Source organism: Lactuca virosa, chromosome 2 (genome assembly GCF_052849685.1).
Source record: "Lactuca virosa cultivar CGN04683 chromosome 2, Lactuca_virosa_CGN04683_v6, whole genome shotgun sequence".
Taxonomy (NCBI): Eukaryota; Viridiplantae; Streptophyta; class Magnoliopsida; order Asterales; family Asteraceae; genus Lactuca; species Lactuca virosa.
The window spans coordinates 141,892,824-141,919,347 of record NC_136427.1 but is presented as its reverse complement, the minus strand read 5'-3'; the positions used below and the strand labels follow the sequence as shown (position 1 = coordinate 141,919,347).

The following is a 26,524-nucleotide window of genomic DNA, read 5'->3' as shown; positions in this document are numbered from 1 at the left end:
ATTCAAAATTCTTAAATATTTAAACCTTTATATTTAACCTTTTTTTTATAAATTAACTCATGTAATACATGGGTCTGACAACTAGCTTTATAATATGACATTCTATTTAATTATTCTATAGATATATTAGGGTACATGTAATATCACCTTAGAAAATTAATTAATATAATGATAGATATGTACGATATGCACTTGTGAGAATTCTTCACTCTCACTCTTGCAATGCTCGTAACCATGTTGATATGCTTTCAAGACAGTTCAAGATACTTAAAACAAAATATTCATTAATTAAATAAGAAGGTATTAATTTTGCATAACACAATGAAACCTTTAGTAAAAAAAAACTCGGGTCTTTCGATTATTCGTTTGGTCATCATTCGTCTGGTCATCATCAAAACAAACAAAATTCATAATTAAATACGAAGAAAATATTTTTTGTATAATACAATGAAACCGCTTGTAAAATACTCAGTTCTTTCGATCATTCTTTTGGTCATCATTCATTTGGTTATCATCAAAACAAATATAATTCTTAATTAGTACTGCAACTCACATACATTTACAAAACTTCGCATTCAGTCTAAAAAGGAAACAATGGTTGCTTATATATCACTTTTCTAAATCATGTTTCCTTTATCTTAATAAAACATTATCGAAATAACATTTAATAAAAAAACCAAGCAATTGACATTATAAACTTGTTAATAAAAACAATATTGTTTCACTTAAGAGGTCTGTTAATACTTTATAATAGAATTATTTATTTCAAATGATGGAAAACGCAAGTTAGCCCGAGGTTTATGCCTAGTAGGACCGAATACATAGTACATATATGTGTTTTAAATCAAGAGAGAGACCATTCTCTCTTAAGCAACAATTTAAGCTCAGGAATGTGATTTTGAGGCAACGCTATGCTCATTGTTAACCCATCGGTTTGATCTTTTCGAGTTGGAAAAACCAACACAACACCTTCATCTCCAACATTATCAATAGCACAACTTACATAAACTGGTGTATTTCCTCTTATATCTAAATCATAGAGTGGGGTATCCTGTAAATCCACAAAAGTCAAATTTGCTCCATATATCAAAAAGTCCGGGAATCCACCATCAGATTCCATTGCTTCTTCGATATCCCTCCTCTCATCCACACCTTGATTCATAAGAAGCAACCCAAGTTCCATCAGACTGGATTCTTCCACAGAAGCATTTGTTTTTACCACCTTAATTGATTGAGCTTTGTTTGTGATAATCCCTTCGAATGGAATTTTTGATTCACGTTTGCATATTGTCACCATGTTCACTTCGGACCCGTGTTTAACCTTGGCTATACATTGCCAAACCACAGTGCAAATTGACTCGAAGGGTGGAATCTGTTGATGGTTTTTATCTCCGCATATCTTTGACTGCAAACGGGTTAACTCAGGCCAAGAAAGATAGAAAGAGTAAGTTTCAATTTTTGTGTCATTTGGAGTGGCCCACGTATCTCCAAGTGGGCCGACCCGTTTTATGGCAAGCAGATCCTGTAATGGGATTTTCGGGTTATGACCCTCATTGTTTGTATGAGCCATAGAAAGTGGTTTGGCGGGAAATTGTTGCCTAGTGGCTTGGCCCCATAGGTTAAGAAAGCCAGCGGCAGAAAAAGCATCTCCAAGTACATGAGCCCAACTTATTCCAACTGATGTCCCTCCACATGCAAACTTGGTTAACTGCATCATAATAACCATGCATGGTTAATTAAATTCATATTTATGTAACCACGTTTGGTGTTTTTCTTAACGTATAACAAAATGGGTTACTAAACGAAATATGCAACGGCATTCATTCTAGAGACAATATTTACAACATTGCAACCAACAAATCAGTTATCTCGGCCAAAAGTTTTAAGTAACAATGCTCACCGTTTTCACCAGTTTAAACAAAAATATTTCAGTTTTTATTTTTATGTTATTTGCATGAAATATAGAACTACGCCTAAACTGATTAGATAGCTAGGTTTAATAGAAATATGTATCGTTTGGTATAACATAAAATATCGTTAATTAAGTATTTCATATAAAAACTTAAAAGCTATTTTGTTATACATGAACCCGGAAAAAAGGTTTTTCACATAAATGCATATTTAACCTTAACATATAAGAGCGACGCTTTTTTGACTTTATAAGTTATATGTGTGAGTATCATTTGGATATTTTGTGTAATTGGAACTTACATGTGAGTTAAGGGGCTTCGTAATTTGTATATTAATACATGTTTGGGTATGTGCGGAGTGCCTAGTGGAAAAATCGAATTCTTGAGGGTGATTATGGTAAATCTGATTAAGATCGTCAGTTTTGGAAACCATTGATTTCCTCATTGATTCCGGATTTCCTTGATTTATTTCCAAAGATACCGATGACGGTCGACCCTAATACGAAACCTACATATCGTTTTCTATATAAACAACTATTCTTTTCAGAAGAAGGGATGACCTTTTAGCTCTCGTTTTTCTTCATAAAAACTCAGAATCTTCTAGCAATTTGACTTACGTTTTTATGCACAGATGCGTAATAGTCCTCTTGTGATTATCTTAGGTTGAGTTTCTTGTAACCCGGACATATGAGAGAAATATCAGTTCGGAAAGTGTTTACACAATGTAAAGGGTATCCAGATCTCCACTATAAACCTTACCTAATTTCTAACACATCAAACATTATTGGATTTTCAAAAGCTCCTATCTCTGTTATAAACATTAGGAAGATATAGGTGTCAACATCTAATAAACATGAAAAATATGTTTGAGGCGTAAAGATAACTACTTAAGATACGCGTCGTACTAATTTTGATTTGACTAACTATATTACCACACTTGTCACTAATTATATGGAATAACCCCATTACACGAAAACGACAACATGAAAGACTCAAAGAGATTATGAATATGATATTTTTAGACTAATCATACTCGATAGTGGAGATAGTAGCAATAAATGCATAGATAAAAGTTTCGCAAGCAAATGTAAGAGTAAGCATTTATTAGACGGTTTAAGTAGTTGAGTATTATGAGAACGACTGGCAGATCATAACTTGGACCCGTGTTTGGTTACAATTATATCATTTCTTTAACATACATTATATTATTATATTACTAGTTTGACTAAGACAGAAAAATATAAACTCAACCAGTTACTAGTATTCGATTTGATTCTCGGTTCTTATATTACAACTTATTTATTTTTTGATTTTATTTTCCGGTTCGAGTTGGTTTTGGTTCTAAACACCTTTTTAAATAGCACATTTTGTATTAGAACCGAACCGAAAAGGTACTGAACCGGAACTGAAACCGGTTGGAACCGGTTAGTTGTATTTGGTTCTTAATTTACGACTTATTCAATTTTCAATTTTTCAATTCTGGTGGGTTCGATCTGGTTTACATGCCTATGATGGAGTGATGTAGCAGTGAGTGGGTCTCGTGAATACCACACCCAGTGGGTGAGAAGGTGTGTGGTGAACCGTGAACCCTTGAGAGTAAAAGGTGATCATTTTTTATCGATGAAAGAAATGAACATATAATGAAGGTGATATTACGTGGCGTTGAATTGACGAAAAAAATTAAAAGAAATAATAGCTTACACCTTCAATATAAACAATATATTTAATAGGTATGTAAGTTATTATATTTTGATCTTATCAATAACAAGACCACTAATGGAGATTATAAAACATATGTTCTTTAAAAACTGTTTAAGATAGTGTATTCAAAAGTTTTTATTTTTTCACAGGGTTTTCAAATATTGAATTATATTTCATAATTTTTCTAAAGGTTTTATTATGTTTTATATTTGCCGTCATTTTTTTAAAGATATAATTTTAAATATATTCAAGATAATATTATACTCTCTCAAATCTTTTAGTTATATATGAGATACAATGCCACAAGCACACTACACATTAGGGGTGTTCAAGGTTCGGTTCGAAACTGTGAAACCGGTCAAACCGGACATCGGTTTGGTTTCACGGTTTGGATTTCTCTTTACGTTTTGACTTGTAGCTTCAAACTTTCGAAACCATAGTGAACGGTTTGGTTTGCGGTTATATATAATCTCAAATGTTTGATAGGGAAATAGTGTGCTTATTTGAATGGAAAAAGGAAATATGAATTGCAATTGTACTTTTATACCATCCCACGTCGACGAATGTAAGGAACATTGATGGTTTTGTTTTTATAAAATAAAAGTCATACGGTGTTGCTTCTTGTAGTTTTGTGGGACTTGCTTTTGCTTGGGTACCTACTAAAACTTGTTTATGTTGCTAGAGCTCTAGCCGAACCTAGAATTTTCTTTTTAAAGAAAATCCTGTTTTTTATCCGGTTCAACTTGTTTTTTATTGTTGTTTTTTTGTAATAGTCTAATGTGCTTGACTTAAATGATGCTAAAAAGCCCAAATTGTGAGACCAAACTGGAGCCAAACCGTTAGTATCGGTTCGGTTTGGTTCAGTTTTAAGTTTCAATCGTTCGGCTTCGGGTTTCGATTGGCAAAAAAATCGTTACTAACAGTTTTGCTTCGGTCTGACCTAAAAACTGAAAAAACCAGACCATGAACACCCCTACTACACAACTTGAATAGTAAATAATAAAAACTCAAGAGGCAAACCTGCATTAAAACTAGTGGAGAAAAAGGCAAGTCGGGACCAAGGACTTGGTTAGTGACAAGAAGCTTGTGTCGTGAGTCATCTTTTGACTCGAGCCACTCATCAAGGCTCATTTTGCATCGAGCCTCGATCAACCGAACCCCACAGTCATTGCACTTGATATAAGGTCTACCTGAGTCAGCCCTCCTTAAACGACCACAAGGGACAAAGGCATGGCATGTCCAATTGAACAAGGTTTCCTTAATGTTGATGATGGTTAACCCTTCGAATGCTGGGCTTCTGAAATAGTAAACGGTTTTGAGGTAGTGAAGCTTCATGGCCAAGTCCATGCCAGTTAGCTCTTGAACCACACCATGACCAGATACGCGCCCTGGTCCAACCGTAGAGATCTTGATGTCATAAATCAAGCTTTCATCTTTTGACAACACCATTTTTGTGTAGGTTGAAAAAAGAGTATGGATGAGAGATCTTGTATGTTGGGTTTGGTATGATGTGTGTGTGTGTATATATATAGACAAAACTGCCCACTTATCTGCCTTTTTACTCTAGTATTTTTAGGTGTTCATGGTTAATAATTCAAAGATATATAGATATGATTGATGGTGTACAGTTGTACCTTAAAAACTTATGGTACAAAAATTTGATTTACGTTAAAAACATACATACATACATGTTTCATATTACTAACCTGGTAATTAGTCAATGATTTTAAGTTTTAAAAATGCTACATTTAGAGGGGAAATGTTATAAAAAGGACGTCAGGCGGTGTCAACCGCTAAAATGTTAAAAGGATAATATAAAATAAGTTAAATTTTGGAAAAAGATTATGCTTAAAAAACGTTAAATAGGAAAACCTGAAAGAAAAAAAAATATGCGAAGACAATTATCATAAGTAGAAAACATGCAATTCTTAAGATAAAATGAAATAGAAAGCGTATTATGCTTTTGGACATACGACAGTATTATTTGCGATAATAATTACTACTTGAATTTGGTAATTATGAATTTGTATTGCAAGATTTTATTTTATCTGTTATGAGTTTAAAAAATTATGATTAATTGTTTATTTAAAAAGATAGATCGTTTATCTGATTAAATGCTACAAGACGAAACGAATATTGTATTAGTTGACCAATCTGTCATTTCAAAAATTGAGTTTTTTTCATAAAAGCGAACTATTATTAATAGAGACGGATTTTGAAATATTATGGGGCATATATGTTTTAGATCAGGTCAAAATAATCGGTTAGGTATAGCTGTCTTTTCTATTTTAATTTATTGTTTTGTTTTTTTAAGAGCAACTTCAGCAACCAAAAATTATAAATGAGTTATAGCCAAAAGAACATTTTACATCCAACTTTCCCGGTTTATTTTAAACTTTTTCCTTTTATTACACGTCCAAAAACAAAGGAAAAAAATGATAATATCATTAAAAATATCCGTTTTTTAAGGTCAAGTGGTTCCACCAAGTCTCAACCTGACTCCAAATAGCAACAATACATGGGCAATTAGGCTCGACTAGAATGGACTCACCACCCCTCTTACCAAGCAATTTGTTAAATATCAAACACCATTTCTTATGACTGGTTAAAGAGGTGTTAAAAATGGGTCGCCAAACAAGTAACGAGAGGAGAAATGAGAGAGAAAATATATTGGTGGATTATGATTGGTTTATAGCTATTGTTTTCTTTTTTTTTCTTTTTTTCCTTCAAAATAAACCATATTAATTTAAAACACCACCACTCCTTATGAAATGCTAAGAAAAAACATGCTAGTGAGTTGGCACCAAAAAAATGATGTGGCACCACAAAAAATGATGTGGCGGTATGCTAAGGGTGTTGCCACTCCCTTCAGCCTTAACAAACATATGTTCTACTACTATCCCACAAAGAACAAGGAAGAGTATCCATATCAATACAGTTATCGGGAAGGTCCGCCCGTATAGAAATTACTACTATCTCACAAAGGACAAAGAAGATGATCCATATCAATACAGTTGTCGGGAAGGTTCACTCGTATAGAAATTCCTTTTAAAAGAAATTCACCAAAGTAGAATGTCCAGCAATGTCCAGCTTAGCTTTATAGGAACATAGTTACTCCACTTAGTTTGAACATGGTAATAACTATTTGGTTAAAAAATAGCTTCAAAAACTAAAATATAGAAATGGAAGCATTTTAAATTTTGAATAATATATACAAGTTTATACACACTAAAGATATCTTGCAAACAAATAAAAGATTAAAACAATCATAGAGGAAAAAAGATAACTACTTGCGATTAGCATAAAGAAACCAATATTACCAAAATGGGTAAGGGACTTTGGTTTTAATCCACATTTAAGCAACCATATTATTTTTGTACACATTTGACTAATAAACTTGTTTGATGTGCTCATAATAGGGTAATCAACCATATAACTTTTTGAACAAGTCAAAATAGGTAAATGGTCAAACATATATGAAAAAAAAGCATGATTACCTAAATTTGGACAAAAACCAAAGTTCGTTACCATTTTGGGTCATTAACAATACTTTCAACCTCCATAATAACTATTGGGTTTTTATTTGAAAATAGTTTCAAAAATTCCAAGATAACAATTAAAAAAGTTTTACTCCCTCCGTCCCAAATTGATAGTCCACTTTTGACTTTTGAAGTCTTTTTTCTTCAACTTTGACCTTAAATATTTTTATTTGTGTTATATATTACTTGATAAAACTTATAACAATGAAAAAACATTTAAAATACAATCCATTCATATATTTTGCATCAAATACTATCTATCAAACACAAAAATATTTAAGGTCAAAGTTTAAGAAAAAAGACTTCAAAAGTCAAAAGTGGACTATCAATTTAGGACGGAGGCAGTAATTTTGAATAACATAAACAAGTTTATACCCACCAAGTATCCTCTTGCAAACAAATGAAAGAAAAAAAATCATAAAGGAAAAAAGATAGCAACCTTTCTTCACTCTGAGTCCTCAAACGAAGGCTTGGATGTTGACGAAGAATGTAGAGTACAAAGAAGAACTCCTCCAAATTGTGACACCAATAATAACCAACTAGATAAGATGCTAGTGTTTTACTCTTAAGCTTTAAGTTAAAACTATGTAATTATTTAATGAGGGTTTTAGGAAAGTATTCCACTAACACTTTAGCAAGGGAGAATAAGAGAAAACAAGAAGATATCCACAACAATAGGTGAACCAAATAAGTGTCAAGTGAAAGCATTAAAACCTTTTCTTATTACACATTAGGCCTTAACCCTTTCAGTCATGTCATGCCTCTTAATTATATTTTAATGTCATGCTTGTATAGCATGTGCCCCATACTAAAATAAGCAAAAGGTCGTTCTTCTTTTTATCTAGCAAGTCATGGTTATATATATATATATATATATATATATATATATATATATATATATATATATATATAAGAATAGTATTTTTTTTTATAAATTCCTTCTTATTCTTTATGTCTTATAAAGCCTTATCCATTTCTCTAAAAGACAAAAGTTTTTCTATTCCCAAAAGATATGCATGCCTTAATAAATCATTCCTTATGATATACTATGATACTTGATATTGACATTTATTATTTTAATAAGATAAATAATTTTCAATTATTTATAAGAGTTATGAATAGTTATTAAGAATGAAATTCTTATAAATAATCTATCTATTTGTATCAAGTTGTTGTTAGTGTGACCCTTTAGGATTATAAGTTATTAGTAATATGATTCTGATATAACTCCTGATCATAAAGATCTTTTAATCTCCCACTTAGACCAGACTCGTCATAGATTGATAAAGAAAGATATGAAAGTCTAGCGACATTTCATTTCCCCTAATAACACATGCAAAAGTTCCATTCCGTCAACTACAAACTCCCTAAGAGATCACAAATTCAACTTATGTATAAATTAAGTTATCAGTTATCCCTTTTTCACAGACATCATGTTGAGCAGACTGCAATCAATATCATTTCGTGTTCAACTTTTGATAAGATGCCTTAGATGTCTAACTCTCCACACATAAGAGGAACAAATCACATCTTGACTACATACGCCTCTCCTATAGTTTATACTATACCTAATATTAGTCATTATAATTGTTTGGTTAAAGAAAAATATTTGACCATATCAAAGTATATAATTCCCTAAACTCAAGTCCCAAATATGTATCTCAAGTATTAAGGATACAAATATATTTCATTTATCAAGTATCAATTATGATAATGATCCATGAAGTGATCTAGAACGAGTTAGGTCCAATACTTGTTCTCTAATAAGCACCTATGACCCTGGTTATGAAAATTTGTTAACCAATCCAATTCATATTAGTCTTACTTCATTAATGTTCTCAAAACAACGAACAACTATGAATATCTAAAATAATTAAATCACTCAAGGATTAAACATGTGAATATATAAGACAACAATTATTTAATGAAAAGATCATATTCTATATATATCATAATCATTACGATAGTTGATGGTTATAACATCCCAATATTAAAAACTAAATCAAGATCAAATCCTATCACTAAAATAGAAATGTCATATCCCTCTAGCATGACCCTCATGTTTAACTTATGGAAGAGACTTTGTGAATGGTTCAACCAAGTTTTGATCTATGCGTTCTTTGCGAAGACAAATATCCTCACTTCTAACTTCATCACAAATGTAGTTGAACCAGGAGGTGATTGTGCTTGGTCCTCTAATGTGACTTGGGTTCCTTTCCTAACGTAATGACACCCTTATTATCACAGTAGATCCCCTGGGGATCCTGAATGGAAGGAACAACCCCAAGATTCTCAATGAATTTCTTCATCTAAGTAGCTTCCTTTGCAGCTTCCGAAGCAACAATATATTCTGATTATGTAGTGGAGTATGCTACAACCCTCTTCTTAAAACTCTTCTATGAAACCGTACCTCCATTGATAATGAATACATACCCTAATTGTTACTTACAATCATCCTAATTTGTTTGGAAGCATCTATGTAACACTTTACACCAAACTTCCATAAACAAGGAATATATCATCTTTAGTTTTTATTAAGTACTTTAGAATGTTCTTTACAGCCATCCAATGACTTTTTCCTTGATTTTGTTTGTATCTGCACGTCATGCCCAAAGCACAAGATACATCAGGTCTAGTTCATAACATTACATACATGATGGATCCAATATTTGAAGCATATGGAACGCCATTCCTCTTCTCTAGCTCATCTTTTTTACTAGGACTTTGAGATGAACTCAAAATCATAACATTTCTCATTTTCACGAACCCTTTCTTAGAGTATTCTATCTTGCACTTCTTCAAGAATTGTCAACATATGCACTTTGACTTAAGCCTATTAATCGCGTTGATCTATCTCTATATTTCTTAATCCAAAGAATATAAGTAGCCTCTCCTAAATCTTTCAATGAGAAGCACTTTTGGAGCCAAGACTTATGTCATCTACAAACTAAACTAGGAATGTCATTGTACTCCCACTAGTATTCTTGTAAAAACAAGTGCCATCTTCGTTCTTGATAAAACCATGCTTTGTGATTTCATCATCAAAAAGAATATTCCATGATTAAGATGCTTGATTAAGTCCATAAATGGATCTCTTAAGTTTACATACTTTATTATGATGTTTTTGACTAACAAAACCTTCATGTTCAACCATATAGACATATTCTAACAAGTTTCCATTAACAAAAGTGGTTTTTGACATCCATTTGCCATGTCTCATAGTCATAATATGTGGTTATAGAAAATAATTGATGCGAATTTGGATGGTGATCCTCCAATTTCTATGTCCAATCCGAAGTCAGTTGCGTTTGATGGTAAGTTGCAATGGGAAGTGAAGCGATCAGTCCCGAAATCGGAACAAGGAATGGATGGCGAGGCATTGTTGATACGAATTGGGAAGGCGTTTCAAATTGCAAGTATGTAGGAGTTGGATTGTGATTGGTTCCAATTTCCTTTAGTTGCGAAAGCTAGAATATAACTGCAATACGATGCGATTGCAAAAGGGTTACAATTGGTTGCGAACAAATAGGCAGATTTTGAGTCGTTGTTACGGAATGCGAACGACTGTGATCGAGTGCAATTGGGTGCGAACGATCGCAACCTATCATATTTATTTGGTGGTCGTTGTGATCCAGGTAATAGCGGTGAGGTTCGGTTCGTACTTGCATGTGACTCGATGCGAAGGGAGAGTCTGGATACGAGGGGGGCGAATGGATGTGACGGTTGTCTCGGTTCCAATGAGATATTTGGATACAATAAGTTTGTTAGATGCGAATGAGTGGTTGTCCCGAGGAACTTGAAAGCGAGGCTGGTGGAATGTGAAGGGTCTGTGGTTGTGGCGAATGGCTTTAGGACTCGGTTCTACTTTACACGTGGCATTATCCTAGACGCCTTGGAAGTGTAGTCACCTTTTCCACTTCCCTAAACATTATCTTCCCAAGACTACTTTTATTACTTTTATTATTCTTTTATTTAGTGTTTTAATAAGCCATTAATTGGCGTAGTAATTAGGTGACTTGTAGGTTATATATATCCATGTCTATCATTTGTAAAATAGTGTGACGTCGAAAATATAAAGTTGAACTGTTGTTTATTAGATTTGTTGCGTACAATTCGAAATTGGCCTTTTTTGGGATGCTTTTCCATATTCTTTTCTTGAATTCAAGTTAATAGGTCTTAACTTGTTTTCATCGAACTCAAATCAATAGGTCTTGGTTTTTTTTCACCGAAGTTTCAAGCATAGGTCTAGTTTCATCTTCATACTATCTTTTTATTGTTCTTGTCATTTAACCTTTGTTCTTGTCTTTCATTCTTTGTTCTTGTTTATTTGTGTTATTCCGCTGCAAATTTGATTCCAAGCTCCAATTTTCAAGTCAATTTTGGCGATGGAAATCCGATTTGTATTGTGGACTCTTGGAGTGGTAAAAATATGCATCAAATGGTCTCAGTGCTACAAGTTCCCGCGTGACCAGAAGTGTCTATCAGAGACCAAAGTTCTTGCAGAGTATTGTTGATTGATTCCAGTTGCTATTGCAGTTTTAAAAAAATAAGAAGAAGAAAAGAAAATTTTTATGTCGAGTTTGTCAAAGATGAATTTTCTGGTTTAGAATGTCTCCAATGAGTGAGGAATCAGAATTCATGGATGTTTACTTCTCGATTTTGTTGAACAATCGTCAACTCTTTCTGGGCATGTTAGGTGAAGACCAAAATAGTCATTTCAGTGACACCAATTCTGTTGATGAAGATTTTGTTCCCATCTATGACACCGATAGAGAAGAGGAATTCGTTAGAGGAATTGATGAAGAAACTAAAGAGGAAGAGGAAATGGAAGAAGAGGAAGAAGAAGATTCTAGTCCCATCTATGACACTGATGGGGAAGGGGAATTTGTTAAAAAAATAAATTTAGTAACCGGGGAAGAAATTGTTGATGAAGACCTTCAAGAATTGAGGAAAATTCCTTTCAAAGGGGCAGGGTTTGATGCGAATTTGGATGGTGATCCTCCAATGTCTATGTCCAATCTGAAGTCAGTTGGGTCCAATGGTAAGTTGCAATGGGAAGTGAAGGAATCAGTCCCGAAATCTGAAAAAAGGAATGGATGGTGAGGCATTACTGATACGAATTGGAAGGCGTTTCAAATTGCAAGTCTGAAAAAGTTGGATTGTGATTTGTTACAATTGCCTTTAGTTGCGAAAATAGGAATATGATTGCAATACGATGCGCTATTAGAATTGGTTGTGAACGAATGGGCAGAGTTGGAGTCGTTGTGACGAAATGTGATCGAGTGTGATTGGGTGCGAACGATCGTAACCTGTCATATTTATTTGATGGTCGTTGCGATCGAGGTTTTAGCGGTGAGGTTTGGCTTGCACGTGATTGCGACTCGATGCGAGGGAGAGTCCAGATGCAAGCGGCAAATGGATGTGAAGGCTGTCTCGGTTCCAATGGGATATTTGGATAAGATGGTTTTCTTAGATGCGAATGAGTGGTTCTCCCGAGGAACTAGGATGCGAGGCTGCTGGAATGAGAATGTGTATGTTGGTGGAGAATGGATTTGGGACTCGATGCTACTTTACATGTGACATTATCCTAGACGACTTGGAAGTTGTAGCCGCCTTTTCCACTTCCTAAAAGTTATCTTCCCAAGACTACTTTTATTATACTTTTATTTAGTGTTTTAATAAGCCATTAATTGGCATATTAATTAGGTGACTATTAGTTTCTTTTATCCGTTATTTTTGTAGGCTATATATAGCCATGTCTATCATTTGTAAAGAAGTGTGATGTTGAAAATATAAATTTGAATTGTTGTTCATTAGAGTTATTGCGTACAATTCGAAATTGGTCTTTGTTGGGACGTGTTTCCTGATTCTGATCTTGAACTCAAGTTAATAGGTCTTAACTTGTTTTCACCAAACTCAAATCAATAGGTATTGGTTTGTTTTCACCAAAGTTTCAAGCTATAGGTCTGGTTTGATCTTCATACTATCCTTTTATTGTTATTCTTATTTATGCTTTGTTCTTGTCTTTCGTTCTTTGTTCATGTTTATTGTGTCATTCGACTGCAAATTCGATTCCAAGCTCCAGTTTTTAAGTCAATTTTGGTGTTGTAAATTCGAGTCGCATTGTGGACTCTAGGAGCGGTCCAAATACGCATCAAATGGTATCACTTCTAAAAGTTCATGCATGACCAGTAGTTTGTATCAGAGACCCAAGTTCTTGCAAAGTATTGTTGATTGATTCTAGTTGTTGTTGAAGTTTAAAAAAAAAACATTTATGTCGAGTTTGTCATAGTTGAATTCCTGGTTCAGAATGTCTCCAATGAGCGAGTAATCAGAATTCATGGGTGTTTACTTCTCGATTTTGTTGAACAACCATCAACTCTTTCGGGACATGTTAGGTGAAGACCAGAATAGTCATTTCGGTGACACTGATTCTGTTGATGAAAATAATGTTCTCATCTATGACACCGATAGAGAAGAGGAATATTTTGGAGGAATTGAAGTAGAAATTAAGGAGGAAGAGGAAATGGAAGAAGAGGAAGAAAAAGATTCCAATATCATCTATGACGCTGATGGGGAAGGGGAATTTCTTAAAAAAAACATAAATTTAGTAACTGGGGAAGAAATCATTGATGAAGACCTTACGGAATTTAGGACAATTCCTTTCGATAGGGGAGGGTTTGATGTGAATTTGGATGGTGATCCTCCAATGTCTATGTCCAATCTGAAGTCAGTTTGGTCCGATGGTAAGTTGTAATGGAAAGTGAAGGAATCAGTCTCGAAATCGGAACAAGGGAATGGATGGCGAGGCATTACTGATACGAATTGGGAAGGTGTTTCAAATTCCAAGCCTGGAGGAGTTGGATTGCAATTCGTTCCAATTTCCTTTAGTTGCGAAAGCCGGAATATGACTGCAATGTGATGCGCTTACCAAGGGTTACAATTGGTTGCAAAGGAATGGGCAGAGTTGGAGTCGTTATGACAGAATGTGAATGACTGAGATCGAGTGTAATTGGGTGCGAACGATCGCCACCTGTCGTATTTATTTGATGGTCGTTGCGATCTGGGTTATAGCGGTGAGGTTCTGTTCGCACTTGCTTGTGACTCGATGCGAGGGAGATTCTGGATGCGAAAGGGTGAATGGATGTGAATGTTGTCTCAGTTCCAACGGGATATTTGGATACGATGGGTTTCTTGGATGCGAATGAGTGGCTGTCCCAAGGAACTTGGATGCGAGGCTGCTGGAATGCGAAGGGTATCTGTTGGTGGTGAATGGCTTTGGGACTAGGTGCTACTTTACACGTGACATTATCCTGGACGCCTTGGAAGTTGTAGCTGTCTTTTCCACTTCCCTAAACGTTATCTTCCCAAGACTACTTTTATTACTTTTATTATTCTTTTATTTAGTGTTTTAATAAGCCATTAATTGGCATAGTAATTAGGTGACTTTTAGTTTCTTTTATCCGTTATTTTTATAGGCAATATATAGCCATGTCTATCATTTGCAAAAAAGTGTGATGTCGAAAATATAAAGTTGAACTGTTCTTTATTATAGTTGTTGCGTACAATTCGAAATTGGTCTTTGTTGGGACGCGTTTCCTGATTCTGATCTTGAACTCAATTAATAGATCTTAACTTGTTTTCACCGAAATCAACTCAATAGGTCTTGGTTTGTTTTCACCGAAGTTTCAAGATATATGTTTAGTTTGATCTTCATACTATCCTTTTATTTTTATTTTCATTTATCCTTTGTTCTTGTCTTTCGTTCTTTGTTCTTGTTTATTGTGTTATTCCGCTGCAAATTCCATTCCAAGCTCCATTTTTCAAGTCAATTTTGTTGTTGGAAATCCGAGTCGTGTTGTGGACTCTTGGAGCGGTCCAAACATGCATCAATAATATCCTAATTGATTTAATCATAACAATTGGAGAAAAGGCCTCATCATAGTTACTACCATAAGTTTGAGTGAAACCTTTTTCAAAAAGTCTTCCTTTATATGTGTGTAGATTACCATTCATTTTTAGTCTTCTTCTTGAAGACCCACTTTCTTCCTACAATTTTACTATAGGGAGGAAGATCAGCCAAGTCCCATACTTGATTTTCATACATGGATTTCATCTTATCATTCATGGCTTAACCTATTCTTCATATTCAAAAGTGACACAACAGTGTGGTAGTTGATGGGTTCATCGGAATCCATCAAGAAACATTCTTCAATGAGAATCCATATCTCTTAGGTTCATGACAAATTTTATCAAATCTGTGAACGCCTGTGTTTGATCTTTATTAGTCAATTTTGATTTGTATGAGAGAGGGAGAGAGTATTGCTTACCTCGAGGTGTATGTTTGTGAGATATATATAGTTGGAAACCCCTTTACCTTGGTGAGGAAGGTATGATTTAAGGTACTTCTTTTCTTTGGATGGAGTAACTTGATTGTGAATTGTTCATTAGGAAGGATCACAAAGTTGTACCTCTTGTCTTGGGAATGAGCAATCTGATTGGCCGAGGCTGGACCACTTGTTCTGTGGATAAACCTAGTTGGTCGAGGTCGAACCACTTCGCCGAGGCTGAACCTGATTGGCTGAAGCCGGACCACTTGTGCTGAGGATGACCTGGTTAGCCGAGGCCGAACCTGACTGGCTTAAGTTGAACCACTTATGTTGAGGATGAACCTAGTTTGTCGAGGCCAAACCTGATTAGCTGAACCATGTTTGATGAACCATGTTCGCCCGTGTCAGGAAAAAGGTCCGATCATAGATATATGTCATCACCAAGCAAGAGTAAACCACTTCAAGATGCTAGTCGTCACTTGTAAATTATACTTCAATTCTTAAGCATTAAAGAGCTTATACCAAATAAGCCTTAAAAGGAGAAGCATATTAATCACTTAATTCTTCACTACACCATGTAAGATGGAAGAAGGAAGAAAGAAGAGAGCACCTAAGCTCTCGTTTTTTTGGGAGAGAAAAGAAGAGAGGAAAACATGCAAAAAACTAGCTATTTTTTCTTCCATACTCTTATTCATATTCTAACATGCATGAGATATGGATCATACCATCATTTGATGAAAGAGCCATATTTTCATACAAAGCATGGGTGAAGGAAACATTAAACACTCAAGCACCCATTCCCCTTATATCATTCACGGATTTGGAGAAGGGCGGGTTTTCAATGCATCTCTACACTAGATTTAGGCAACGAAAGCATACAAAAACAATCCTAGTATACATGCACTCTAGATATAGGTTTTACTATTATAGCAACATACTTTCAAAAGTATGTAAATAAACTTATCAAAAGGGACAAGAATACCAACCTTTAGGACAAAATCGTATTTGCCCATGACCACTTGTAGATCTTGAACTCAGTTGTTGCCCTTGGAAGAAATAACATGCAAAGTAGGAATGCCTCTAATGCCTCACCCTCAAAAGACTAAAACCCTAAAGTATTTAAAAGAGAGGAGAGAGGGCCATTAGAATAAAATTCTCAATATTAGGAAGGTTAGGAGTGAAAATCTCAAGGCTCTAAGGGTGTATTTATAGTTGAGATAACTTGCAGGCAAAGGTGTTTTGAATCAATTAAATAATTAGATTTAATCTAGATTTAAATCATTTCCTTATTTTTACATGGATTGATTCTGGAAGCCTCCAAGACTCCACAAACCATACACACTCATTAGGGTTTCTAGAATGCTCATCTTGTTCAACTTTAGAAAAGTTAACATCCAGTCCCTGCACCTTTAAACAATTCCTGATTAATTCTAATTAATTCCAAATTAATTAAAACTTATTTGAAACTAATTTTAACAAGTATTTAATTAATTTATCAAGCTATGATAAATTGTTAACTATTTATCTCACTCTCTTAAATCCTTTCTAGCTATTTTAGCTTTTGAGGGCAACCTAAAAATGACTTTGTTATTATTCCCAAAGTTATACTAATTTAGTTATGACATTGGACACTTATTTCTAACATGTGGGTCCAAGATCTGTCTTTCACTAATGTATACAACTAACATATACTATGTAACATTTAAATGAAATGCAAAGGGTCCAAATAAATGTACATGATATATATATATATATATATATATATATATATATATATATATATATATATATATATATATATATATATATATATATATAACCCGTGAAAACCACGGTTATAAAATTAATTAAACTTTCATATTAAAAAATCAAAATTATTAATCAATTATTTTAAATAGATTATTGCTTAAGAGATTTTTTTAGTTATATAAAATTATAATCGTTGATTTAAATAAATACGTGAATTTATATCACCTTATCATCTGTATTAATTTTATTTTATTTTTTAATCTAATGTTATTAGTTTAATATAATTAAAGTGAAAAATTTTAAAATTTGAAATTTAAAATGGAGAATCAATTATTAATTTAAGGAAATTGGAGTGGGAAATTTAAAATTTGAAATTTGAAATGGATAATTAATAGGTTGACAAGTAGCATGATAAGTGACATATAATATTAACTAGTTGTGAGACCCATGTATTACATGGGTTAATTTTTTGAAAAAAAAAAGTTAAATATAAATGTCAAAATATTTGAGAACTTTGAATTTATATGAAAAAAAAATAATGAATTATTATGATGGAAATGTTTTTTATCTTTTAAATTTAAACAAATAATTTAAATAAAGAAAAGAAACTAATGAGCTTTAATTTTGGGAATTTTGAAATTAAAACTAAGAAATTAATATCCATTTATGACTACATTTATTGCAATCATTACATTAAAATATTATGTGGATTTTTAATAAAATAGAAAAACTCATAAAATGACATGTGGAAAAAAAATTAATTCAAAATAACCACAAAATGACATTTGACAATTTGAATGAGAGTATGACAAGTGGCAAAAAAAAACATTCATTTGTTAGAGAGGATGAGGAGTTCTAATATTATAACACTTGTCAATAGGAGAACAGACCTATTCATTTATTAGAATAGAAATATATATATATATATATATATATATATATATATATATATATATATATATATATATATATATAAGCTTAGGTTATTTTGTTTGTACTAACTATTTTGTGCCATAATGCACAAATCTGGACCAACGGATGAAATTAATCAATGGACATGATTTGAGGGTGTATGATATTACAATGGGATAATATGTACCATATAATCACACAAAATTTAGCAAAATGGTATTTTTGACAATTAACTACATTTATAAAAGGAAATTTTCGAATTTTTAGGGATAATTAATTCTCCTAATTTTATAAATATTAATTTTTTTAATTAATTCAATTTTAATTCTAACATAATTTGTATACATAACCGATTTTATTCTGTCAGAATATTTTTTTGTTAGAATGATGTTCTTTCAGAATTTTATTCTATTAGAATATTATTGAAGAATAACAAAATTCTTAAATCCGAGATTGAAAAATAACAACATTCTAATATATTTTTATACATCCGAAGTTAAACACATATTCTTACAGACTAAAAGCCTTATACATTTTAATATAATTATACATATTCTAAAAGAATATCAACAAAAATGAGTAAAATTCTTAAAAATAACTACATTCTTAAATTGTGAGTATGATCAAACTTTATTCATTCTTCAAGTTATTCCTATTAAGTCTTTAACGCATTCTTCCAATCATTCCTATCACAAATACAACAAAAACTAATAATGGTTAAAAACATGTTACTTGCAATTAACTATCACTTTATATATTTTTGTAGAATACATAGAATATGATAGAATACATAGACTACATTCTGGCAGAATACATATATTTTATTCTGGCAGAATACATAGAATACATTCAAAAGTATCGTATATACTGCTAATATAATTTTAGATTCCAAATATACAATAACGAGGGGCAATAGAAATTGAAATTCAAAATCACAATTTCAACCAAAATAATACACAGACAAATTAATTACATTTTTAAACAATTATATAAAACATGGGTTGCTAGTAACTCTGACAGAATTCATTTTATAAGAATAATTGCCATCAAATCGAACTATAAATCTCTTGGTAATGCACACTTATCTACTAAAAATTCTTCCAACATATAAATAGTAAAATTCTATTAGAATGCAACAGTAAAATTCTATTAGAATGCATTATCAACATATAAATGCTAAAATTTTATCAAAATAAAACAATAAAATTCTAACAGAATTTATTATCAACATATAGATAATGTGATTTGAATAATAAAAAATCATATTGTTACTTGATTAGAAATAAGAATAAGCAAATAGTTATCTTGTTTTAGATTTACAATCACCATCGTCACAAAATGAGTCCAAATGAGTCCAAATAGTCAACTTGTAAATGTGAAGCAGAAAACCATTAATGTTTGTCAACAATGACATTTTTTTAATATACAGAATGGAAGAGATTTGAGGTCACCGCCTCTAATTGTTATGAATTTAACAATTCAAAAGAAAATTTGGAATCGGTTAATGCGAATTCTACAAAATATAAAAAAATGATACCACTAAGAATTAAAAGCGCCGATTAATTTTGAAAATTAAGGAACAACTTCCATGGCTCAAGAACATATAAATTGCTGCACAAATTGCAAAACCCTAGACAAATGAAAAAGGATTTATTTACCTAAAAGGGATGGGGTTTCCTCCTAGTTACACCGCCATCATTGCCGGCAAAGTGATCCAACTTCGGCATCCTCTATTTTTTAATCTCTCTATTTTTCAATCGCAGGAGGCTTATGGATGAGGTCCGACTAGGGTTAAGGAGAGGAGGGTAACCTAAATAGCAACAGTAACAGCATCACCAACAACACCAGGCTCCGATTGCCATGTGTCGAGACTTACAGAAGGAATCTTGGTTTTGTTAAAGAGTTCAAATAATCGAATGGCATTCAACATTTTCTTGCGATTGAATGAATGTTGCGAATAGGGTTGTATCTGGAGTGAGGAAGAGGAGAAGACTATAGATTTTTGAGGTCGATCGTTTGAAGATAAAGAGGGGAAAAGACTAGGTTTTAGGAAGTTAATGAATTACCATAATTCAATATGAAAAGATTACTATAATACCCTTAAATGATTTATTTAATGGTTTATTATTTCCTCAATTCTCATTGGTGCATACATGCACACAATAGTTGCTAGAAATAGTTGAACCTAGCTCTCTCTCTCTCTCTCTCTCTGTCTCTCTCTCTCTCTCTCTCTATATATATATATATATATATATATATATATATATATATATATATATATATATACCATGTAAATATAACTAGTTATGTTCTCTTTTATTACCATTTCCTAAAAATAATAATTTTCCAATTATTTGTTAAAATATTATTTTAATAAAATAATAATTTTCAAGTTGATACAAGTGTTGGTTATATTTATTAATAATCAAATTACTCTAATAAATAACCAATAAGTAATAACTCGTTATACGATGTGACCCTTATAGGATCACATGTCATTAGAAAATATCATTATATAAAGTCTCTTTGGCATATATATATATATATATATATATATATATATATATATATGTATATATATATATATATATATATATATATATATATATATATATATATATCTTTCATTACCATATCACATGACTTCAACTAGTTACTCCTTCTGAAGACATGTAACAAATTACAAATATTAGTTCCACACCCAATATCAAATACCCAAGTGCTAGATGAAAAAGTAAATATTCACATTTTAATCATGTATATATACCTAAAGTGACTTCATCGACCTTCTTTCCTTTCAAACGATCAAGATAGGAAGGACAATTCATTTTCCAGTGACCAATGACATCACACTCAAACCAAGCATCTTATTTTGCAACTTTCTCTTTCGTCTTCTGGGATTGGGGAATGTAACATCCAAAAATCAAGCATAAAGTTTTTGGTAAAATCAGAGTATGGATAGTAAAAACGGGTTGCATCCATAACACCATCAATCATAATGTATCAAAATCATAAGCTAATATTTGCTTTCAAAACAAAGTCAACAAAAGATAAACATAAAATAAATGCCATGCCCTCGATGAATGTCCAGATCCCATAATTACGCCAAATCCTTGCCTTTTAAACCTGAAGGAACTTCAACTAAATACATGAAGTAGCAACTATAAGCCTAAGGCTTAGTGAGTAATCACAACACTTACTCGTTATACACATCAACATAAAACATTAAGTAATAAATCACATATTACTTATATTCTTCCACATAACATATGCCTAACATATTTTTAACCACTGTGTCTAGAACTTCCCTCTGAGAGGTTATTCTCTAGAACACATACCATCTGATCACACTTTCTTTTGAGAGGTTGTTCGTGATTTACATACTACCTTGGTATAACTAGAACTTCCCTCTGAGAGCTTGTTCTCTAGTTTCCTGATCCTCCCAACCATACTTCCCTCTGAGAGGTTGTTCATGGTCATACATAAAATAATCATATAGTCCATATGATAAGGAAGTTCGTGAGAACTCACCTAAATGAATGATAAGATAATTCACATAGTAAGTTAGGGGTACTAGTACTACCTCAAACCACTACACAATAATTAACCGTAATTTAGCAAATAGGGATAATTCTTAACTTTCCTCTCTAGACAAGTATTTCTCCTTCTAATCCTTATCCTGGGGAAACACACCAATTTGCCCTTAATTAATAGTCTGAAACACACTTCTAATAACATTTGACCAACAGTAAACTAGTCAAAAAGTCAACGGTCAATGGTTAACGATCCATCACACAATGGAAAACCATTGCCCGCATCGTTGTCTAATCTCGAGAAAACAGGCGCGACACATACGACCACGACATCGTGGTCAGCCCTTGGTCGTGTCTCGATGCGTCTTGCAGAATAGCTTCTTCATTATGCTCTTAATCTGTTAAGTCCAAACCTCATATTTTTTAGGAAGCTTTAATACTCCCTTAAGGTCCATAAAAATTGAAACTTTATGACATGCACATCTCATGCATGTTTCACCTGAAACTAGGTCAAAATGGTAAAAACATGATCCAAACGTCATGCATGGCATCAAATGGTGAGTAAAAGCTAGATCTTACACATGATACTCTTATAACTTCAGAGAGTAATAAATTTACAAACTTTATTTGAATTACTCACTTAAAACCAAGGTTCTAAATAACGTAAGGCGTGACTTGGCGGCAATGTCAAGCCTCAAACTTTTCCGAGCCTTGGCGAGTCACGATGTTTGTAAGGCGTGACTTAAGGCGGAAATTTTCTATATAATTAATACTTTTATATGTATTTTCAACTATTATTTATTTTTATACACATATATGAGTTAAGGCGGGGTTTTGGCAAAGCTTGGCGGCAGGTGCAAGCCTTGGAGCCGTGGCGCGCCTTGCCGGAGCCATGGCGAGCTTTTTAGAACCTTGCTTAAAACTCATAAAATGGACCAAGCTTGCTTATAAACTCAAGGTCTAAGAGAAATAAACCACAAACGTCGACCTTGAAGACTTACATGAGTCCAAAAGTTGATAAGGGTTTATTATGCTTTATTAATGGTTCCTTGCACCACAAATGCATTCCTTTTTCCTTCAATATGCACAGAACAAGCAAAATGGGCTCAAAATGGACAAGAGGATGCTATAGTTTGATATTCTACTCTTGGAGGTGATGGAGGCTAAGGGTTGAGGAAACCCCAGCCATCGCATCCCTTAAATAGGGCTCAAGACCCAAAAACTTAGGGTTTTATGCATAAAGCGATACCACACCATGGTCATTAAATGAATGTCGTGCTGTGGTGATGTGACATCACCATGCAGAGATAAACCATCTACCACGTTATAGGTAGGCGAATTTCCCTAAATTCAAATTTAAGTGAAAACGAGAGTGAGTTTGCTTTACAAGCAACCTCCTACTCATCCAAGACTTCTTCCTTTAGGCTATGCTTTCATTTATGAGGGATGATGCCTAAATAATTCCATATAACTATTAAATAGAGTGTAATACTTCCATTTCATAGTTATATTTTCAAAGGTATTGCTCTCTTTTTCTCTCATAAGAACCATATATTCTTTCCCTCTTTTCTTCTTTTTGTCTTTTGAAGCTAATTCAGGATATGGTGCATTTAAGTGCTTCTCATTTAGTGCTTAATTGTGTTAAGCACTTAAAGGCTTAAGAAATACTTTATATAAGATGAAGAACTTGCACTCTTGGTGGCTTATTCTTATTGTTTGATATATTATAGAAAAACTATACTCTTGAGTTTTTGCCATCTTCAAAAACTACCCAAAACCAAGTAAGATTAAAGTCTTCAAAGGTTGTATTCTTTACATCCTATGGTTCTCATAATCTTTCTATTTCATGTAATTGGATCCTCTTGGTGGTTTTCTTTCACTGATCTTAAACTAACTAGTTATTTTAAAGTCTTCCATTTTCTGTTCTTAAAATTGTTTTATAAAAGGATCGTTTTTAGCTTCCTAAAACTCATCAGTGGTATGAAAGCCTCTTTTACATGTTAGAAAGATTTACTTAAGTGTTTGATAACCTTTGATTTTCGAAAATATGTTTGATATTTCTTTTGGAAAAGAAATCACCAAGTATATCTTTTCTATGGCAACTTGATTTTATAATTGTTATTATATATGCAACCAAGTTTTGCATGCTACATGTTCATATTATGTTTTATACATTGTTAGGGTGTAAAGTCACTCTTGGATGTAGTGTTTTAGGCTTACCCTCTTGTATATGTAAATGGGTTGAGTCTTTCCTATAAATAGGAAGTGAGTGACTCCCATTATGTAAGGAACCATTTGGAGTGTTAGACTAGAGAGAGAAATTTGTACAAACCCATTTGTATATCCTTTCTAGATCTAATATGAGCTTACACAGATTTATTTACTCCCTTATGTTCTTGATTTTGTATGATGATTCACTAGATCTTTTCTTATTCCGCACATGCCATCATAATCAACACCACTACAATTGGTATCAGAGCGGGTGTTCTTGATTGGATCAAGAATTGATCCTTGATGGCAATCTTGATTTGGTGATTCATTTTTTGATCATTGATCTTTGTGATTTGGAGAGTTTGGATTCTATAAATCGAATTCATCTTTGATTCTACTCATAATTCGATTTTCTTCACTAGAATTCAAGTGATTTTTGCTTTATCACTCTAGAAAACTCATTCAAAATCACTTTCTCTCTCTAGAAAACCCAAGTTCATATCATTTGATTCAAAAGAAAAGAAGCAATTATGGAGAAATGGATGATACATAGTAAGGATGTTCAAGGTGAATGCACTTTTGAATATCTTCTTTATAGCTTGACTGTTGGATTGAAAAGTGAATGTGATATCGTTGTAAATGGAGAAAAGAATGAAGTTGGAGAATTAATTAGTTGTCCAAATTATCAAACCAAAGATTTGTTTGATCGTTTGGTTACAACATATCAAAAGAGACGAATAAATAGAAGAGATGGAGAAGTCATAAAAGGAATTCCTCGTGTTGAATGCAAATATGGAAGCAATAAACTTGAATATTATGCAGATTGTCGTGAAGCTCGGGAAGGTGTTCTTGATGATGATCTTGATGTTCAAGAAAAAGGAGTTCAAGTTGATTTTCATGATGAAAAAGTTTTTTGCTCGATTGGAGTTCAAACCGATGATATTTTGTGTTCTTGTGATTTGTTTGAAGGAAGGATTCCTTATCGGAAGCCGGTGATCCAAGAAAATCACAAGTATCAAACTCCAAAAGATTTGATTCAAACTCACAAAGTTGATGTTGTGGAAAGTGGGTTTGTTCATGAAGTCAAGTCTTCAAGATGCAAAAAGATGAGAAAGAAAAAGAAGAAGAAGATCAATCTCAAAAACAAGCGGGTTTACTCACGAAAATCGTCAAATGTTGTGAAGTCGAAATCCGTGAAGCAAATTTGGGTTCCAAAGCAACAATCTCCAAATGTTGCATTGAATTTGAAGTCAAAACCCAAATGTGTTGGTGGTTCTTTTGAAGATGTTCTTGGATCGTTGAAGAACACGAAGAACGAGTTGTACATCTCGCATAATGGGTGGTACAATGTTCAAATTGGAGATTTTCTCATTCCAACAAAAGAACCAAGATCTTCAAAATTTGATTCGTTCGTTGCAAATGGAACTCGATTCGTCAAAAATGTATCGCAAATTCTCAAATGGATTCCAAAACGTCCATGATTTCGATTCGTGTTTTTCGTTTTTCATTTTTGATCGATTTGACTCATTGGATCTAATCCGTTTCAACCCCATTGTTGATCCAATTATTTTTTGTTAGATCAAACTCAAACCAATATCAAAATCATAATCTCATAAAATTTTTTAATTCATTTTTGTTACTCAGTTTCGAAATATTACAGTTCATGATTTGTTGTAGTCCAATATCTTGAATCTGATTGCTGTTCATCCAGTCCAAATACGAGCCCAAAATACATAATTCTTTTTGTTCAATTTTGTGATATGATCAACTTTGAGCCCACAATTCTTTTGATCCGATAATTCTGAGCCCATAAATCAAGGATTAAGCCTAATGATTCAATTAAATCAGTTCGAGACAATTTTTTTCTCGTTGGTCATCGTTTTTCCTCGTATGCTTAAAAGAGTTGTACACTTCACAGATTCTTGACTCTCGTGTTGATCTATGAGTCCTTGAATCGATTAGAAGTGTAACGTCCCAATTTTCGAGGCCAAAAATTCCATTTTTAAATAAGTTATTACATAAACCATCAGTAGAAAAACATACATAATAATAATATCTCGTGTTAAGCCAAAGTGTCAGTAATCAAAACATATTATCATAAAACCATATCAGAGTGTAATCCCAAAGATATCATGTACGGAGAACATAGTGTGATGCGCTGCGATCGAGCCGGCTCCTTTTCTTGAAAACAAAGTACCTGAAACCAAAACTAAAAACCGTAAGCACGAAGCTTAGTGAGTTCCCCAGATACCACATACCATACAAACAACTGATCCATACATGCCATACATAGCCAAGAGCCATACATAACCAACATATCCATAATCAAGAAAGGTGCTATGTGCCAAACATAGTCTTGCCAAGGTCCTATGTGCCAAACATAGTCATGCGGTTAAGACACGAGACGCACGTGGTCTTCCTGGTCAAGCCTGGGGCCACTTCCTGGGTCTTACAGACAGGTACCAAGGGCCACCCCCTGGTCTTCCATGCAAGCATCACAAAGACAATTATACAGACTACTCTATTAGGCTACTCCGCATATAGTGTGCCAGGAGCCACCCCTGGTCTTTCATACAATAGCATATAGTGCGCCAGGAGCCACCTCCTGGTCTTCCATACATACTGCCTAGGGCTAACCC

General features: G+C 33.2%; 1 protein-coding gene across 1 annotated transcript; it reads right to left on the bottom strand.

Annotated features, from left to right (window-relative positions):
* Window positions 1-737: 737 nt before the first annotated feature.
* Window positions 738-5,129, bottom strand: LOC145159548 (protein ECERIFERUM 26-like). Its single transcript, XM_079078557.1, has 2 exons — window positions 4,632-5,129; window positions 738-1,708 (listed from the first exon to the last, which is right to left on the bottom strand). Exons 1-2 carry the CDS (start codon window positions 5,058-5,060, stop codon window positions 845-847), a joined length of 1,293 nt encoding a protein of 430 aa, XP_078934683.1. The 5' UTR covers window positions 5,061-5,129; the 3' UTR covers window positions 738-844.
* Between the last annotated feature and the right edge of the window lie 21,395 nt (window positions 5,130-26,524).